The sequence below is a fragment of the Pseudopodoces humilis genome, chromosome 3 (genome assembly GCF_049639895.1).
Source record: "Pseudopodoces humilis isolate 2021_Gansu_Grassland_sample_001 chromosome 3, ASM4963989v1, whole genome shotgun sequence".
Taxonomy (NCBI): Eukaryota; Metazoa; Chordata; class Aves; order Passeriformes; family Paridae; genus Pseudopodoces; species Pseudopodoces humilis.
In genome coordinates this window covers 55,070,610-55,090,625 of record NC_142202.1, presented here as the reverse complement: position 1 = coordinate 55,090,625, position 20,016 = coordinate 55,070,610, and the positions used below count along the sequence as shown (strand labels likewise).

General features: G+C 37.4%; 1 protein-coding gene across 3 annotated transcripts in view; it reads left to right on the top strand.

The window, feature by feature from the left end:
- The window catches only part of SCAF8 (SR-related CTD associated factor 8), a 94,992-nt gene that overhangs the window by 30,957 nt on the left and 44,019 nt on the right, over window positions 1-20,016 (top strand). For all 3 annotated transcript variants that reach the window (XM_014263513.2, XM_005518417.3, XM_014263512.2), the window contains exons 7-13: window positions 7,403-7,579; window positions 11,782-11,861; window positions 12,269-12,386; window positions 15,168-15,299; window positions 15,425-15,537; window positions 16,022-16,215; window positions 18,418-18,518. In XM_014263513.2, coding sequence (XP_014118988.2) covers window positions 7,403-7,579; window positions 11,782-11,861; window positions 12,269-12,386; window positions 15,168-15,299; window positions 15,425-15,537; window positions 16,022-16,215; window positions 18,418-18,518 — 915 coding nt within the window. The remainder of the gene's footprint in view (window positions 1-7,402; window positions 7,580-11,781; window positions 11,862-12,268; window positions 12,387-15,167; window positions 15,300-15,424; window positions 15,538-16,021; window positions 16,216-18,417; window positions 18,519-20,016) is intronic.

The window sequence follows — 20,016 nt, the reverse complement described above, 5'->3', positions numbered from 1 at the left end:
AGAAACCGAAGAGGGGGGACCCTAGAAAGCAGGAAATCCTAAGTGGTGATGATGCCTTGAGAAGGCTGACCTAGAAGAGAGGCTAGACAGAATTAAGAATAAAGTAGTATTTATTGAAAGGCCTTAAAGGATACACCTTGGGCAGTACAAGAGCCTGGCCAGGGATTCACCCAAGATGGACCTAAAATGGTCACAAAGTGGACAACCGGTCATGAGGTCTCACATTTACAAGTTTTGGTCCATCTTCATATTGGGGTTAATTGTCCAATCACAGCTTCTCATTATGAAGTCCCATCCTTCTTATTTTCTCTCTTCAGTCCACCTTTGTTCATGCTTTTGGGCCTGATTGTCCTGTCCATTGTAGTGATTGTCCTTGGTATCAAGCTAGAAAAGGAATTGTTTTGTCTACCTACCGTGTGATGAGAGCTCACTAACACTTTAATATGAAGCTCAAAACTACACACCTAGGCAGCACAGAATATGGAAAATAAGGAAGCTAAAACTTAAGGCATCATTTCTCCCCTTTTGAGGCTTGACAAGGCCTTTACCTTGTCGAGTCTCTATTCTAAATATCTACTAATAATAAATGTTTAATAACTGATAAATATCTAACAATAGTAAACAGCTAACAATAATAAACATCTAACAACAGATAAATATCTAATAGTAAATAAATATGTAACACTAGATAAGTATCTAATAACAGTAAATATCTAACAGTAAATATCTGACACTAGATAAATAGCAATTATAAACAGTAATAAACATGTATCAGTAGTTATGATTTGCACAGTCAAATATTCTATCATGCAAAGAAGAATAATGATTATTGTGAACAGTTCTTTAGACACAGAAGAGGAATCATTTAAAGTAAGTTTTCGTCTGCATCAGTCTCTCTTTTTACAGTTGTTTCAGGAGCAGAAGCTTTCTTAACTCTGGAGTAGTGAATCCAGGGTCTTTTGCCAGCAACTTTGATTGTGGTGAGGGTGGCCAGCATAACTTGGAATGGTCCACTCCACTTAGCTTGTAGAGGATCACTGTCCCACCAATTAAGACAGACTCAGTCTCCAGGTTGGAAGGGATGTGCAGGTGGTTTCAGTCCTATAGGGCTGGGTAGCACAGTGTAATTCTGGAGCTTCTGCAAAGTGGAATCTAAAGCCATTAGATATCTCTGCAAATCAAGTTTCCCCTTCACATGAACTTCACCTGGAATATGTGGAATTTGATATGGTTTGCCATACAGTGTTTTATAGGGACTGATGTTATCCCTCCTCCTTGTTGTATGTGGATTCTCAGTAAAGCTATAGGCAAGGCCTGAACCCATGTCATGGATGTTTTCTGACAAATTTACTAATTTGTGTTTTGAGAGTCCCATTTGTATGTTCAGCTTTACCACTTGCTTGGGGTCTGTAAGGTGTATGCAGATCCCAAGTAATTCCCAAAATCTGGCTAACTTCTGTAACCACTGTTGCAACCAAGTATGGTCCCCTATCTGATGACATCCTCAAGGGAACCCCTAACCTCGGAATTATATGATGGAGCAAAACTTCCATCCAACAACCACTTCCTTGGCTGTGTTCGTGTGACAGGGGTAAGCCTCCGGCTGCTCACTGAAGGTGTCATCTAATACCAGTATGTACCGGTATCCCTCTTTGCATGGTAACTCCGCAAAGTCTTATTTTCCAGGAAGATCCCCTGCTTTTGTTACTCCTAACGCAGTTCTTTTCCTCATGTCAGGGTTGTTCTTACAGCAGATTTCACATTTGCTCACTACTGATTGTACAATGTCATTCATTCCTTCTCCTATTACTATCCTTTTTAGATGTTTCAGAAGATTTTCAACCCCAAAATGTGTTTTTTCATGTTCTCTTTGAGCTAGCTCCTGAAGGATCAAGGGTGGGACTACAACCTGGTTTGCTGGTGTAACAGCCCATCTACTTTCTGTGATCTCAGCTTTAAGAAATTTAATTAGTTTGTGGTCTGCTTGGTCATATTTTGGGGTGAACCCTGACAAATCAATCTCTTTTTGTGGAATTACTGTGAGAATACCTTTTTCTGCAATCCCTCTTGCTGCTTTATTAGCAAAGTGATTTCCCAACTCTGGAGTGGTTTTCCCTTTTTGGTGACCTCTGCAATGCATGATAGCTACTTCTGTGGGTTTTTTAATGCTCTCTAAGAGGGCAAGTATTTGTTCAGCATGTTTGATTTGATTACCTTGAGTCCTCTCTCCTTCCAGATGGTTCCATGGGTGTGGACAACACTAAATGCATATTTAGAGTCTGTCCATATATTTACCTTCTTTTCTTCTCTCAGGTCTAGGGCTCTCATTAGTTCAATAAGTTCAGCTTTCTGTGATGACACATCTGCTGGCAGGGCCCTTACCTTGATCACCTTGTCCTGTGTGGTCACTGCATAGCCTGTCATTCTTTTGCCATTTTTCATGAAGCTGCTCCCATTTGTAAAAAGCTCCCGATCTGGATTTTCCAGGGGCATATCCTTCAGGTCTGGTCGCCTAGAATAAACCTCTTCAATAGTCTGTAAACAGTCATGTTCAGGCTCATTGTCAATTAAGGTGGAGGACAGAAACATGGCAGGGTTAACAACAGAGGTTGTTTTCAGGGTAACATCATCCTGCTTTAATAACAGTACTTGATATTTAAGCATCCAGTTACCATATAACCAATGCTCCTCCTTTTGTTCCAGTACAGCTGCTACTGCATGGGGTACATACACTACAATATGTCGCCCTAGGGTGGGTTCTTGGCCTTCCTGGATCAAGATGACAGTGGCTGCCACAGCCTTCTGACCAGCCTTGGGCAACATTGCCTAGCTGTTTAGAAAAGTAGGCTACAGCCCCGCATTGGTTCCCAAGGTGCTGTGCTAGTTCCTTCAAAGCCACATTCAGTCTCTCCATATGTGAAAAGTTCAAAAGGTTTAGTTAAGTCTGGCAGTCCCAGTGCTGGAGCTGACATTAGAGTGTTACAGCTGTTTAAAAGCTGCTCTAGAGTTTTCAGTCCATATGATAATTCCTCTTGTGGTTGCTTTTAATGCTCCGTATAGGGGTTTTACCAGCAGTCCATAATTTGCTAACCACAAATGACACCAACCTACCATTCCCAGGAAAGCTTGCATCTCTCTTACAGTATGGGGCTCTGGGAGTCGACAGATGGATTCTTTCCATTCTTTGCTGAGCTGTCAGTGTCCACCAAAGATCTCAAGCCCTGAGTAAACTACTGCTTCTTTAGCAACCTGTGCCTTTTCTTTAGAAACTCTGTACCCGCTCAGTCCGAAGAAGTTTAATAAACTTACAGTAAGTTGTATACAGTCATCTCTGGTTCCAGCCACAATCAGGATGTCATCCATATATTGAAAATAAGTCCTTTTGGCTCCTGTCTTTTCCAGTCCTCTAGTTCCTTTGCTAGCTGGTTTCCAAATACTATTGGGCTGTTCTTCAAACTTTGGGATAAAACTGTCCAAGTAAGCTGACTTTTTTCTCCCTGTCTTGGGATTTTCCCACTCAAAGGCAAAAAGCTCTGGTTTTGTGCTGTTTGTTGCTGTTTTTGTGCACAGGAATGCAGAAAAAGGCATCCTTCAGGTCTACAACAGTAAACCATCCTAATTTGTGTGTCAGTGTGGTCAAAAGGGTGTAAGGATTGGCTACCACTGGGTGGATGTCCTCTGTAATTTTGTTAATTGCTCTTAAATCTTGCACTAATCAATAACTCTTACCATCTGCTTTCTTAACAGCTAAAATTGGGGTGTTGAATTTGGACTCACATTGCACTAGTAAACCATGTTGTAGGAATTTTTCAATTACAGATACCAGTCCCTTACGGTTCTCTAATTTCAAAGGGTATTGTTTTTTCCTTACCAGTGTAGCTCCTGATTTGAGTGTAATACTCGCTGTTTCTGTCAGTTTGTATCTTCCTGGGATATCACTGGCCCACACTATTGCATTTACCACATTCTCAACTTCAGCAGGGATTTCACCACGTTTTTCCTGTATAAAAAGTGCTGGAACTTGGACAAATTTAGATTCAGGAATTACAACTCTTACACCTTTTCCCTTTTTAAATTTAATTTCTGCTTCAAAATTTTCTAGCAAATCCCTCCCCAGCAATGGTTGAGGGAACTTAGGCATATAGAGAAATTGATGGGTTACCCAGAGCTTTCCAGTTTAAATTTTAAAGGTTGGAAGAAAGGCTGTGTTTCTCTTACCCTGGTTGCCCCAACAACATGTACGATATTGTGACTCAGTTTCTCTTCTAATGTGTTTAACACAGAATATGCTGCTCCAGTATCTACCAGAAATTCAATGTCCTTTTTCCCCAGCTTAGCTATAACTGGAGGTTCTGCTGGGGCGGGTAGCCCTTCATTCAGAGCTTGATCTGCTTGAGGTTTGTACTAGTGGGAGTTGGGGAACTGAGGATTTTTCTTTCAGCGCAGGACAGTCATTCTTCCAATGCCCCCACTACTTACAGCATGCACATTGGTCCTTCTCTGTAGGGCAAGTTTTCTTGGATGACTTTTCCTGAGTTGCCTTCTTACTAGGTTGGGTTTTAACTCTTTCAGTTGGGTCTCTATCTCGAAATACCTTCCAGGCAACATCTAGCAGTTTATCTATGTCTCAAACTCCCTCTATCTTTTGCAGCTTTCCTCTTACATCATTTGAAACCTGACCCAAGAACAAAAGTACTAGATGTGCTTTACCATCAGCTGATTCAGGATCTAAATCTGTATATTTGATGGCAGTTTCTCTTAACCTGTTTAAAAAATCAGTGGGTGATTCATCATAATTTTGCCTTCATAAAGCTTTGACCAATTTATAGCTTTAGGAATACCATGTTTTAACTCATACCACAAAGCTTTGATAACACTTTAACCTCGCCATATGTTCTGGCATATTTGGATCCCACCCTAGATTTTCCAGGGGGAATATCTGAGTGACAGTGCCTTGAAGCAGTCCACTGGCTATGCTCCCTTCAACTGATTGACTATTGACTATTTACTGACTATTTGTCTCTCAGTGGGATCAAGTAATGTGTGTAGCATAGAGTTCAAATCAGCCCAGTCAGGGTTTTGTGAGTTAGTTGCTCTTTCTATTAATGTTGCCACTTTATCTTGGTTCTCTTCATATTTCCCCACAGTAGTTTTCCCTTGCTATAACTTGATAAGGGAGTATGGAACCTTCACATATATTGGCCCCTGATTGCCGACTGCCTGCCTTAATGGGGCTTGCAAAACTGGTTCTTTTGGTCCTTCTCCTTTATCCTTTTTTGACATAGTACGTTTGGCAATTGGACTACGCTCTTGGGTGGCTTTTATCACTATCTTTCCCCTCCTTCGCCTGTTTAGGGCAACAATGATCTCGTCAATCTCATCCTGCTCCAGTTGCTTGAGCAAGAGCTGTCTGACTCCGTTGTAGCAAATAATCTAGTTCGACTAGTCCCAATCCTAGAAGGCACCATGCAGGATTTACTGCGACGTTGGTCCCGGGCTGTGTCTGCGATCTTTGGTGGAGTCATCCCCTGAGGCAGCTCTCTGGCGTTCAGGGTTGCTATGAAAACTCACAGGCCTGAGGGCCGAAGAGCCGCCACGCCCCCTGGGGGGGAGTGTTATCCCCTCGCCACCCTTTTTATAGAAGGCTCGGCCCCTCTCCTCCTCCAGGGGCGGTGCTGAGGGCTGCGCATGCTGGCTGTCACCTCCCCCGGCCCCTCCCCTTTGGGCGGTGACAGCGCGGGGACAGCGTCCGTGGCTGCCAAGGCTCGCCTTTCTCCTCCACCGGTGGCTGGGACCCTGCCTGAGCTGCGCCTGCCCCCGCCCTCCCTTGTCGTGACAACGGCTCTGATGGTGGCGGCGGGGGGGGGGGGGGGCACCCCCTGACCTGGGCCCGGGCCCGCCCTCATGGCGGGGGCAACTAGACTTTACTAATTTAGGGCAACTTAGACTAGACTAACTCTGCCTTTCTGTTTGCTGCTGGGCTTTGTTGACATGCTGAGATCATAAAAAAGCCTAGCATATTCTAATTCATCGAGGTATCTATCTTTGCGTATATGGGAAATCAAACTTGATAGTCATTTCTTATAAAAGCTACCAAATTTAGGCCACACCTCATCATTATTAAGTTCATAAGTCAGCCAGATCTCTTCTGAGAGTTGGGTAAGTTTGAATTTAAAAAACATTGATTCCCCACCAGTCAGGTCCCACCAGTTTTTCAATACTAACCCCAAAAGGCTATCTCTCGGGGTATTACTATTAGAACATTCACAAGAGAATATACACCCCATGTCTTAACATTTATGAGTAAGACAGTCCATGGAGATAAAAAGAACCAAGAGAAAGTGAAATAGCAAGCAAGAACAATTAAGGTACAGAATGTGGATTCCTGACCTTCGGAGCCATAGCACTCAAGCCAACTCACTGCACCACTGCTGGCAGAAAAACCTGAAAGAGATCTCTCAGCACCTAACTCAGGTGCCAAACAGAATACCCCTTTATTCAGTTACTCACATTCCTCTGATACCAGGTTCTTGGGCTCTGATACCTTCTGGACTGCAGCTGGGGCCCTCTCCAGGACTGCCAGCAGGAGTGGAGGGGTAGGAGCTGGGTGTTGCTCTGCTCCAGAGGGTTTTCCAGATGCCTTCTGTCCCATCTGGGTCGCCAGAACTGATGCCTTGAGATGGCTGACCTAGAAGAGAGGCTAGACAGAATTAAGAATAAAGTAGTATTTATTGAAAGGCCTTAAAGGATACACCTTGGGCAGTACAAGAGCCTGGCCAGGGATTCACCCAAGATGGACCTAAAATGGTCACAAAGTGGACAACCGGTCATGAGGTCTCACATTTACAAGTTTTGGTCCATCTTCATATTGGGGTTAATTGTCCAATCACAGCTTCTCATTATGAAGTCCCATCCTTCTTATTTTCTCTCTTCAGTCCACCTTTGTTCATGCTTTTGGGCCTGATTGTCCTGTCCATTGTAGTGATTGTCCTTGGTATCAAGCTAGAAAAGGAATTGTTTTGTCTACCTACCGTGTGATGAGAGCTCACTAACACTTTAATATGAAGCTCAAAACTACACACCTAGGCAGCACAGAATATGGAAAATAAGGAAGCTAAAACTTAAGGCATCAGTGACTGCCATCATCATGCAGCTTGTCAGAGCAAGTTAGGAAAAAGAAGCATCTGACTATTTTATCAGCCCCAGAAAACAAATTAGCCAGTACATGGGAACAAAATTTGCTGTAAATGAAAACAAACCAAGACGAAATAATAGCCACAGGTTAGATGATACTTCATTCCTGGGAGTTTTTTTACTAAGTGGAAGAGGAAAAGTCTATGTTTTACTTTGTTTTTTTGCTTTAAAAAAATCTTGTTCAGTGTATTTATCTTCTCTCTTTTAGCTTCAGCAGTTGATACAGACGCTGCAGATACAGCAGCAGAAACCTCAGCCTTCGCTACTTCAAGCCCTGGATGCCGGTCTCGTCGTTCAGTTACAGGCCCTCACAGCACAACTCACAGCTGCAGCAGCTGCTGCTAACACACTTAATCCACTGGAACAGAGTGTCTCTTTTAATAAGGTAAAAATCAAAAAATAGAAATTTGAAGAAGTATTTATTTTTAAAAGGTATGTGAGAAGTTCTTTTGGATTTTATTGTTTGACTTTGGACATTTAAAAAATATATTAATATACTATAAAGTGCTACAGCTTGAAAATACAAAAAAATTGTCTAGACAGTAGCGTAAGGCTAAATAGCACATTCTAGAATATCTAGAGATGGAAGGGACCCACAAAGGTTATTAAATATGGTAATAAATTTGATTTATGATTTAGCAAAATTAATCCATCATTACATATTTTTTCCCCACTTTGTTGTAACACGACAGTGAGAATTGTTTCTTACAAGGTAATAAATGGAAAATATGCAGGAATTAATGTACACTGTTTTCTCAGAGTAAAAAGTTGGATTTGTAATTTCCTTGCATCATAAAGTATGTGCCAAGAAAACTTTAATTTTAGCCACAAAGTGATGTAAGTGAATAAATAAGCCTGTAGGTAAAGAAAATTTTGTTGCAGGAAAACCCAAAACGAACTAACCAACCAAAAAACCGAATATCAACAACTACTTCCTCCCAAAAAAAAAAAAAAAAAAAAAAGAAGAGCCAAAAATACCCAAACCAAACTACTAAAAAAACCAGAATGCAGGAATTTAAGAATACTAATGCCAAGTAGCAACAACCATACTGGCAATTGCAGTCATAGTAGTATAATACCTTGTCTTAGTTTAGGGCAAATTAGGAAGGAAAACTCCAAATGGGGATTTTCCCAGGGAAATGCCCCTCCCCACCAACTGGTCCGGGAAAAGAAAAAAAAAAATTCCTTGGAGAGAAGTGGAAAAAGCTGTTTATTTAACAGAAATTGAGTAATATTAAATAATAAAACTTCTTGCTGTTCGATGGGATGGCGAATCTAGGAAGAAAAAAAAAAAGTCCTTTTCATGTGGTGTAGCTCGGCTCGCTCAGGTTCTTATCAGTCCCTCTGGCGCTGGAAAGTGCTGAGGCCCAGGCCCCGGTGGGCCACAGGCGTGAGCTCCCGGGGTTTGGCTGGGTGTTCAGTCCAGAGCAGGCTTGCACAGATCCAAGAAAATTGGGAAAAAAACAAACAAAGGTCCAGGGAACTTCTCTGCCTCATCTAGCTAGAACTAACTAAAAGCCAGAGAGAAGCTCTGTCCCGCTGTCTGTCCGTGCTGCAGACACCACAGTCCCGCCAGCGAGATGTGTGGGAGTGATGTTTTTCCTTAACACAAACTGCGCGCTTCTTCTTCCCCCTCTCTTGCTCTCAAAGCCAGTCTTAAAGGTGCAGAACTTAATATATAACATAAACCAGACGATTGGGGATACCAGTATCATAAAGTCAACCCAGGACATACCTATAATAACAAAAGGGAAGAACTTCTGCTCGAATTATAACTAACTAGAGAAATAAATAAATAAATAAACATAGGAGTTCTATTATCTTTGGAAGAAGCAGGTTATGTGTACATGATCTCTGTAAGATTGTCCTGGAGTGAATAAATAGTAAGAATAAGGAGGTTGGAGAAGCAAAAAGCCCTTTTTTATTCTTCACTCAGATAATCTCTTTTTATTGAAAGTAATGCAGCTGTAAAAATAAGTCAGGAAAAGAATATCCTGTACCCCTATTACCACAGCTGTAACCATGAACTTGAGAGAGGTGTAATCCCAGGGAATGAATGCATCAGTTAATAGGAACTGGTATAATATTTACATACTGAAAGTATTTTATAGTACAGCATTATTCTGCAGACTTTAATTCCAGCATTTCCATGGATTGGTATATTCATAGGTGTGGCTGTCTTGAATTTTGGACAGCTGAAATGAAGTAAATTGAAGGAATTCACATTCTGATGAGATGTTTGTATAAAGACATAAAAGAAAGGGCAGCTTTTATGATAAAAAAGATTTATTAGTATTGTGATCCAAAGGAAACTGTGAAGCATAGTTTTCATTCCATGACATAATGTTTGTGAATTGCATAACAAATATAAATAGTGCAAGAAAATAATTTTGATGAATACGTAAGTGAACATCTTTTTTTTAAAAAAAAAACTATTTGGCAGTTCTTCCAGTCCTTTGTTTTCAATCTCTTCAGTCTGTTGTATTTTGTGTTACTTAATTGTGCAAATTGATCTGCATTATGTGAAAAGTTCTTCTGGCAACATCAAATATGCATGTTTTCTGATCCTGCTACAGAACCAAATACTTGTGTTACAGTAAAAAAAAATTTGTTCAACATTTCCTATGCATAGTATGCATTTACCGTACACCCTTTCTTTTAATTTCCAAAGAGAATATCCTGATTCTTGTGAAAAAAAATTGTTTCCTTTCTAATAAAAAGCTTTTTTCATGTCTTTAATCTCTTCTATTGCTTTTTCTGAACATATTTTCTTCTTAGGTAAATAAAGTAACATTGTAGCATAAAGGGAAGAGTCTGTGCTTTTTTATGCCTGTGTGTGTAACATTAACCATGGTATCCTAGTATTTAATTTGGTTTAATTTCTATTATTTCACTGTAGAGAGTATTCTTTTATAAACTATGTAAAAATCAAGATCTTTCAGTTCAGATTTTTCGTTTCAATATGTGCAATGCTACTTAAACCAAATGTAAACAAAAATCATGCATGTTCACCTGTCTTGGCTGGAAGTTCTCTTGTTTTCTCTGGCCTTGGTTAATTTAAATGTTTGCTTTGTTTGTCATGAGCTGGCGACTAGTTTCTATTTATTTCTTTTTTCAGCCATATAAATAATACATATTCTGTTATTTTCCTTCCTACTTTGTCATGATGAAAGATACATGATGATTAATAGTATTTTAAGTTTGAGGTAACTTTTCTAAAATGCACAATTTTTTTCAGAGCAGCAGCATTTTTTAAGTACCTCATTGGAAAATATTCTAACAATACAAACAAAAAAGGCATCGCCTTGCTGTAAATGGATTAGATAGATGTGCTGGAAGTAATTCTGGATTTTATCGTCCTATCTCACATAAGATTGATGCTCTGTGTTTCTACTGTATTTTCTCAGAGACATACTTAGTCCTGCTTTCATAAATATTATATAGGGAAAAGTGGTTCTAAAATTCTTGATTGAACAGTGATTGATCCATCTTCTAGTAAGCTTATGTTTTGTTGTTGTTCCTGGACTCCAATAATTGAGAGCAAATAGAGCATCCTGAGAAAGAAAATGGGTTACTGAATCATCATGGCTTGTTGCTGAAGATGTTTTTTGCCTTAGTATTTCAAAATGACTGCCATATGTTCTCATCCTCTTGGTTTTTTTCATCTGAAATTAAGGTTTGAGAAGAAGCTATGGTGATTGATAGTATAGCATTAGCTCTGCTTTACAGAAAACTTCCAAGGTGTGTAAAGATGCATGGACATGGCTTTAATAGCACAGCTCTATCATTAAATAATGAAGAAAAGGCAGTCTCACTGACAAATAACATCTGTTGTATTTCTGCATGCTTGTTCCTTAGTTTTTCTCTTCAGGAAAGTGAAGTGCTACTAAAATGCTTCTGAACTTTTTAAAATTAACAGACAAACTCTTTTACTTAAGGAGAACTCCAATGTAGATATCTTCATGGATAACACAGGAAGTTTATCCAAATTTTTTTCCTTGTCAGCTATCTTTCTTTTTATCCATTAGAAGGATTATTCCTCTTACATGATAACTGCTTGCTTTGATTTTTTTTTTGCAGACTATGTGAGAAGTTGTTTTCAAGGAGTAGTATATTTGAAGGAATTCAGGTTGTCTAAATGACACCTGTGTGTGAAAATACAGTAACTCTTTGTGAAGTTATCAAGCTGTAGGTCTTCTCTTGATATGAGCAGAGCAGTTTGATGATTACGAAAGGATTGAATAGTTGGCCTCTTCGTAGTAATTTCTTCTAATTAAAGGTACCATTACATAAAATTCATCTTTATTTAAGCTTTACTCCAAAGTAATTCTTAGTTACGGTGGAAAGAACATGTGATTGTACTTGTTGCAGCAGAGCTCAGGAAAGCTGGGCCAAGATTTGATGCACTCAAGAGTTTGGTAGCAATAGCAGTATGACATTTAATTTTCTATTCAGCTTATATGCCAACCTTTTTTTTTTTTTTTTTTTTTAAGGTATGAAGTAACAGCATCTTTCCTACGGACAAGGAAATATACATAAAGGGACATATAAGGAGTGTTCAGTAATGCTTATTTTGTTTTCTCCTAGAAGCTGATGGACAGGTTTGACTTTGGGGAAGAATCTGAACAAAATGAAGAGCCTAAAAAGGAAACTCCCTCTTCCCAATTGTAAGACTAAGCTATGTTTCTTATGGAAAATGCTAAAATTTGCCTGATGCTAATTGAATATTAGCATTAAGTACGGAAAATACTTATTTCCAAGCATAAGTACACTAAAACAGTAGGAGGAGAAAAAACGGTTTTCTAAATTACATACACATTTTACTGTAAGTTTTTGTGCCAGAATATTTTTTGACTTTATCTTAAAGTTACCATATTCTTTGCTTTTTATAGTTTTATTTATACAGTTGATGGGATAGTGATGATATTAGAAGGTGGAGCTAGCTCCATTGTCCTCATTATTTTACATTTTAGTTAAACTTGAAATCCAGTTGTGAAGACCTATATACTAACTGTTTAAGAGAAAAACTGTAGGCTTTTTTTTTTTTTTTTTAATTTAAGTTATTTCATTTTAGGCCATTAGTACCAGAATCTGTGAACAACTCACTTTTTCACCAACTAGCTGAACAGCTGCAGCAACAAAATTTAGAACATCTCAGACAACAGCTTCTGGAGCAGCAGCAGCCTCAAAAGGTAAGATCTCCATCTTGTGGCTGTTGTAGTAATTTATGTTCTCCACTGATTAAAAAAGTATATTCCGGGACAAAAAAAAATTGTGTTGTTACTGACAGTTTTCGTATAATTAAAGTCTTTGTCACTAGCTGACCATGTAACAGAAGCTTGCAGAGTGAGTGGGATAAGTGAAAAAAGTGCTTAAAGCAGAAAAAAAACTGCACAACCAAACATATGGGAAGTACGTATTGCTTCTCCTAGGATAGAGTACTCATTAGTTAAGTTAGACTTTGCTTTGGCTATTCAGCTCTTTATATGGGGAAAAAAAAGCTTTCCTATGCTTGCAGAAGGAATAAGGTGAGCAATGAGGTGATTATGCTCCTGTCTCTGAAGGGAGGACAGAATAGAGACTGTGGGTAACTTTAATTTCCCCAGGTTTTATGTCTTGACTAATAATTAATGAAATAATTCTGTTGAAGAATCAGACCTAAAGAACAGAGACACATATTTCCTGAGAAATTGTTCATTAAGAACTGGTGCCTGAGATCCTTCTAACTATATGAATTGTGTCCTCTTTACACTGAAGTAACTTGGCTTGTTTCTGCTGAGATTAGTCCTCAGTAATTAACTGTTCTTTTCTCTCCTGATCCCATTAAAAAATAAAACCAAAACCAAAACAGGCAAAAGTACTTTGTCTTGATCCTGGCCAGGTATAAAGTGGACTTCATGTGGAATATTTGTATCTGGTTTCACTGGAAAATATAAATCTCAGATTGAAAGAAAAGACAAGGCATCACAAACTCAACAAACATCTGTTGGAGATTTTAGTTTAAGCTGTGCAAAGGCAAAGTCATAAACCATTGAATAGTAAGGGCTGGAAGAGCCCTTAAGATCACCAAGTCCAGCTGTCAACCAGCACTGCCACTGTAACCCCTGAAATGATGTAAACCACATCACCCAGCCCAGATCCAGATACCTCTTAAACTCCGCCAGGGTTGGTGACCCCACCACCTCCCTGATTAGTCTATTCCACTACCTGAGCCAAGTGCCTCAGCTTTCAATCAAGAATGCCATTTAAGCTTTGAATTTGTGAATTTAATAATTTAATTTTTACTAGATATTGTTTCTTTACTGCTTTATTCTACTGTTTTATTTTAATTTCTCATTTAAGTGTAGTAAATGAGAAGGAATATACTACATAGCTACAGACTAAATAGTTTTAGGTCTTACGTCCAATAAGATATCTAGCCATTTCTATCTTTAAACACTAAAAATGTTGTAAAGGAATAAAGCATTGAAGAATGATCAGTTTGAGAAGCTTTTGATGTGTCATATCAAAAAGTAACTGTCTAATTTGAAAATAAAAATATTGAATGCTTACCTTATTGTGAAATAAGCAAAACCAAAGTTTACAGTACATTTATGGGTAGAACATTTATTTGACTCTCCCCTTACTATTTAATTTTCTATTACAAGACCTGATGAATTTTCCCTTCAGATCCAGTCTTCTTGTCTAGTCAGTATGGAGAGAAAGTTTTATTTTCACCTTGATAACAGGTAAAAGATACAAACTGCTGCTGGAACTACTTTGTAGTGACTGCAGTATGCTATGGGCAATATTTTCTTTAATTTCATGTGTAAGTTTCATTGAGAAAGATCAAAGGGAAAGAGAAGGAAAGATAAAGCACAAAACGAAATGATGAGGTATCTGATGAGGAACAGAGGGGAAGGAGGAGAGGACAGAAGATAAAAACAGAAGGAGCAACAAGAATTGTAGGCATTGATATCAAGGAACAGATGGTTGAAAAATAATTAAATATAAGGAAAATGAGACAAAACATTCTGTCAGAGGATAAATAATTGAATTACAGTAGAATATTTTTTTACAAGCTTGTTATGTTTAAAAAATATAAAATTGTTACTACTAGTCCTTCTGCTAACTTCCTGTCATTCTCTAGGCAGATAAAATACATAGGATTTGTTTAATTAGAAGTTAAAATATAGTGAGGATCACTAAAATGTTTACCTGCAGTAATGGATTGTAGATTTTAAATTATTTTTCAAAATTGTTCTCATATAATTTCTGATTATTTTAATTTCATTTATTCTGGTTCTTGAATTTTTTATCTTGTATCTTAGATATATTTTTTCCAAATCTGTACTTTCTGGCAAGGCACAGGCTGTTACAGATTTTTCTCTAGCAAATCATCAACACCTTGAGTATTCCACATTCATTAATTTTGATGTGTTTTCAGAACTGCTTATCTTTTTAGATCTCTTGAAATTGGCATGCTGGTATAAATGACATAGCTTCCTCACTTATCTTTCATTAATTGCTTGTCTGAAATCATGCACTGTAAAAAAGTTCAGATTAGTGTAAATTTTTTAACTAGGTCAATTGGTATTGCAAATATTTTTATTATGTTAGTATCAAAATAACATTTATTAATGCTTATGAATGGGGGACAAGTGGGTGTCTTTCATGGTCACTGTATATATAGCTACATTTGTCATGTGAATTTCTGTTTTGAGGCAGCTATATTAAGAAGTGAATTGTGTACTTTGTGTGTATCGTAGTTTTTTGGCAAATAAATTTTCACAAATAAATACTAATATTTTGTAATCAGGAATATTAATTATTTCAAACTTTTGTGTTTAAGGATGATACCACAAAAAAAAGAATGGAGTGGATTGATATCCAGTTCAGCTTTCATATTAATGAGAAATGGGAATATTATTTTCTTAGACTATTACATTCGTAATTGCAAGGGGCTTTATGGTATATTATTAACTGTTATTTAGGTGAGCCCTGAGGAGAATCAAGAAGGAAATTTTGGTTCAGAGCACTCTGCGTCACCATCACAAGGGAGTAGTCAACAGCAGTTTTTAGAAGTAGAAGCAAATGTAGATGATACAATGGATATTCAACAACAGGTAAAACTATATAAAATTTTATTACAGAAATTGAAAGGAAAACACATACTAACATGATTCCAAGTCATATATATTGTGAGTATATTTATAAAGTGTTATTGAACATCTTTTATGTCTGACCTCAGGACATGGATATAGATGAAGGTCAGGATATTGCTGAAGAAGAGATTTTTGAACAAGAAGAAAAGAAATCAGCTGTTCATTCAAGATCAAGAACTCGTTCAAGATCTCGTTCAAGGTTTTGTAATTACCTTGTATAAGTAAATGAACTTTTTCTGAACAAAAGTTACAATTTGTGATTGTCAGTCTTAGTTCTATATTTTCCAAAATTGTCATAAACATTTTTTGGCAATGAAAAGACATGTTCATTAAATATTTGTGTGTTAGATGCAGACTTTTGGTGTGACAGTTCATTTCCCATATCTGTGGTTTAACTGAAATTTTTAAAGACTTATTCAAGTTACAGAAATAACACTAGCCAGCTGGACAGGCTTTCTGAGCCAGAGATTTAGGTACTGTAGATACAGAACATTTTGAATGTGTTTTGGTTTAAGGTGTCTATTCTGTTCCTCACCCAAATGGCATTAAGTTTATTTCCCCAAGCAGTTTTAGTGAATATAATGGAAATATCTGTGTAGTGCCTAAAGTTTGTTGTTAAAATTTTGACAACTAAGTCAGAATATTTTTTTTAACTCAGCATACTAAAATTAAGTATTTTGTAGGTCACCAAGAAAACGAAGGTCTAGATCTCGGTCTGGTTCTCGTAAGCGGAAACACAGAAAGCGTTCACGCTCAAGATCAAGAGAAAGGAAGAGGAAGTCATCTCGGTCATACTCCAGTGAAAGAAGGGCTAGGGAAAGGGAAAAAGAACGTCAGAAAAAGGGATTGCCTCCTATACGGTCAAAAACGCTAAGCGGTAAGTGGCACCTGCTTAGTGTCTTTATCATGTAGGATTAAATGGAAAAAAGGCTTTGTTTTCATTGACAGAACAAGATTTATCTTGACTACTTTTATAAGTTTAATTTCTGATGTTTCTTGCAACTTAGGTACATCATGTCATCTTATACAAGTGTTACACTGTTCTACTGATGTTTTTACTCACACTTGCACCACTGATTTTGCTTCTAAACAGACAGTAGCAAGAGCTGTCTCTAAGTTACAATCTTCTTTCTCTAAATTTAATGTTGTCTTTAACTTGGCATTTGAATGTGTCCAGCAGTTGGTCTGAAAACAGTTAAAATATTGAAGTCTGCGGTGCACACTTTGAACACTTGGATGGCTATCTTAAAGGCCCGGGTTTTAAAACGTTTACATTGTTTTTAAAATAGATTTTCAGAGGAATGTCACTGCCAAATCAGGTGGAATTTGCTACAGTAAAACAGATCATGATGGTGGTATCTTAAGAAAGTATTAAAAAATCAAGTGAATTTCAGCCTCTGCAGGGTGTTGCTGTGCACTGCTTTCATTTCTATGGAGAATTTACATTCTAAACAAGAGGAAGGTAGTAAGGAGAAAAATAACTTCCTCCACACAGTTGCTTAAATCAAAGGGAATGTATTTTGAGAATTTAATTTTGTTTAGATAGGTTATAAACTGTTTCTGATACAGTTTTGCATTTATCTTGTGCATTAGAACTATATTATTTATCTGACAAAATAAGCAGCTCACAACTCATTTTTGTAAAGGAAAGAGTGTTCTGTTCTCTTCACATTAATATTTTATATCATTCCAACGTGACTTTAAATTGGGGACTGTACTATAGTTTAGATGCCGTTTTTTTTTCCTTTCTTCTCTGTTTTTTCACATGAGAAGAGACAAATTGGTTTTATGGTGTAGATTTCTCCCAGCAGTCCACAAGGCAGGGAGCTATAATCAGAATGGTTGGGAGCTGAGGGAAAGAGATGTTAAGTAACCTAATGAACAGCAGCAGCATTTGAGGTAATGTGAAGTTTAATGGAGATACTAAGTAGGCTAAGTGAAGCATGGAAACTTTGGGGGGAGGTAAGTGATGAAGTAAATAAATAATTCACCTGACAAGCATTCTACTTCATGAAATTTGTTCAGTGACAGCCATTGTTACTACTTGCTGAGATCTGTAGAATTGTTTCAAAGAGCTTAACACCATGAGATATGAAAGGGATATCTACAAGCACGTAAGGAACAAGTTTTGTCTAAGACAAATCTTACAGCTGGTCATTCTCAGCACTGCATAGTACTGATGTCGATTGAATATGTCGTTGGACAGAATGCACAGCTCTGGTTTCCATTTTGGTGCACCAGGATTGGTACAGAAAGGGGATGTGATGTATCAATATAATGATGAAGAAATAATGTTTCCTTGGTTAAGGATAGGCCAGACCAAGAAATCCAAGCTTCATATATAGATGAAGTATAGGCAGTATTTGGGAGACAGAGGTATTGCAACCATATATATATATGGGAGAAGGAAGTCTTAGCTCATGTTGGTGAGTGTTTATGTTTGGCGAAGAGGATGGGTGGACATTTGAAAGGCAGGGATCTGGGCTTGTGGTGGAATTGACAAGAATCAGAAGTACTGTGGATGTCTTCAGCCTGATTGGCCTCAGATAAGTTTGTCTTTCCAGGTTGTTGCCCATGGTAAATTAATAGTATTGTTGCTATTTTCAGGTGAAAATGCAGTGCATAATATTGCAGTAATAAGTTCCATCTGTAATACACTTTTAGACAGTTAGAACTTAGTCTTACTTTGTAAAAATTTACTTGGATCCTAAAGGCATGGGTTTTTTTAATGGAAGGTAGAAGAGAAATGTTTTGGTTTTTTTCCAGAAGTAATTTATAATTCAGTTTACCTTAGCTGAAAATCTACAGAATTTTACCGTTTAATTTCTATGGAAACAACTTTTGTTTTTTTAAAGAAAATGAAACAAGAGGATATTGTGGTGAATATGTTTAGTGTTGTTTAACCCTTTATCACTTTTGTTAATGTACGTAATCTCTGTGCAGTAAGTAATAGATTTATTATTCTTGGGTTTTTATCAGTGATTCCTGGGTAGTTGTAAAGCCTTTTACATTCGTGCTATAGAGTATTTAATAAGCTAACATTCAGTATTTTGATTGATGTGAATGTGTCTCTTGACAGTTTGCAGTACTACTCTTTGGGTAGGTCAAGTAGACAAGAAGGCTACTCAGCAAGATTTAACAAACTTGTTTGAAGAATTTGGACAGATAGAGTCAATTAATGTAAGTAAGCGTGTTGCTATGCTTCTGTCAGAATTTTAGAATAGAAACTTAAGCATGCATAATTATGTCTCTGAATTCCTTATAGCCGATTAAACTTGTATTTAGGAGGCTTTTCCATCACAGTTAAAAATTGTGGCCATGGTATTTGCCACCTGGTTTTGATCTACTCTGTTTTGAAGCACTAAAGACAGTACACTTCAAGGTAAAAAGGCTCTTCTTAAGCTCTAGCACTTTGTGCAGTTTTTAAACAGGGTTTAATCAAAAAGTTACGATTGTTCTGGTTTAGTAATGTGTCATGGAGAAGGTATCATTTTTCCTTGGTCTAAGGACACTTACAGATGTTTTTGGTTACTTTCCAAACAGAGGATTCCTTAAGTAGAATCCTGCTCGATAAAACGTTAAGAAGAAAAGAAATTGTGCTGTAAACAAGCATTTATTCTAAAATGTGACAGTTGAAAAAATGCATCTAATTGGGAGATGCAATTCTCATTATTTAGAGTAATTTAGAGTCAGGTATTTAGAGTAGTACCTCAGTTGCCTATAATTCAACTTAAAAAGGAAGTATTTTTCTCCTAAAACAGCACATCTACATGAGACAAATCTGGGTTTTCTTCTTGCTTCAGCAGTTTAAAAGTGCTTCTTGTGCAATTTCATTCATTTCAGATAATACTTCTACTGTTTTCCTGTCATGTTAATATATTCAAATATGTAATTAATAAGTAATATTTTTGTGACTTTACAGAATCTTTTTAAAAGTTTCACAAGTGAAGAAACCAGCCCCATAGCCAGACATTTAAAACCTCATTTGCAGAGATTATTAATTAAGGAAAGCAATGTAACAACAATGTTGCAGTGCGTGTTACATTTCAAAGGCAAACCATATTGTAGATAGTTCATCCTCCGCATTCCACAAAGCTGAATCTTAATGTATATCTTAATGCAGTTCTTAATTATGTTCTTAAAATATGCAGTTCTTAAAATATGCTTACAATCTGTCATCTAACATGTTTTTTATGTTACTGTGTCCATTTAAACACTGTAAAAGCACACCAAGATTTTTGACTAAAACGGATGTAAGCAATTGTTGTACATAATATGTAAGCCTGCAAAGATTACATGCTGTGTCATACAGTAAATAAAACATGCCATACATATACATAAATGCAATAAAACATTAGAAAAAAATTACATTCAGGAATGAGGAGTCTACCCTTCAAAATGCAATAGACTTTTTATCACTTTTTTGCTCCTCTGTGAGGAGTTATTGCTCAGCTCAGAGAATTTGGAGCTTAAGAAGAGGTAGCAACCTCTGCTTTTCTGAAGTTGTCATAATGTAGCTCCCAGTTTTTGTCTGCTCCATGTTCAAATCTTTCATATCATTTATAACATGCATTCTTCAGCTTGCTGTTGCTTCTTGAAAATGTTGGAACTGAAGTAGCCTGCCTGTATCACTCTTAAGTTTTCTCAATGCCCAAACTTGTTAATATGGCCGATTAAG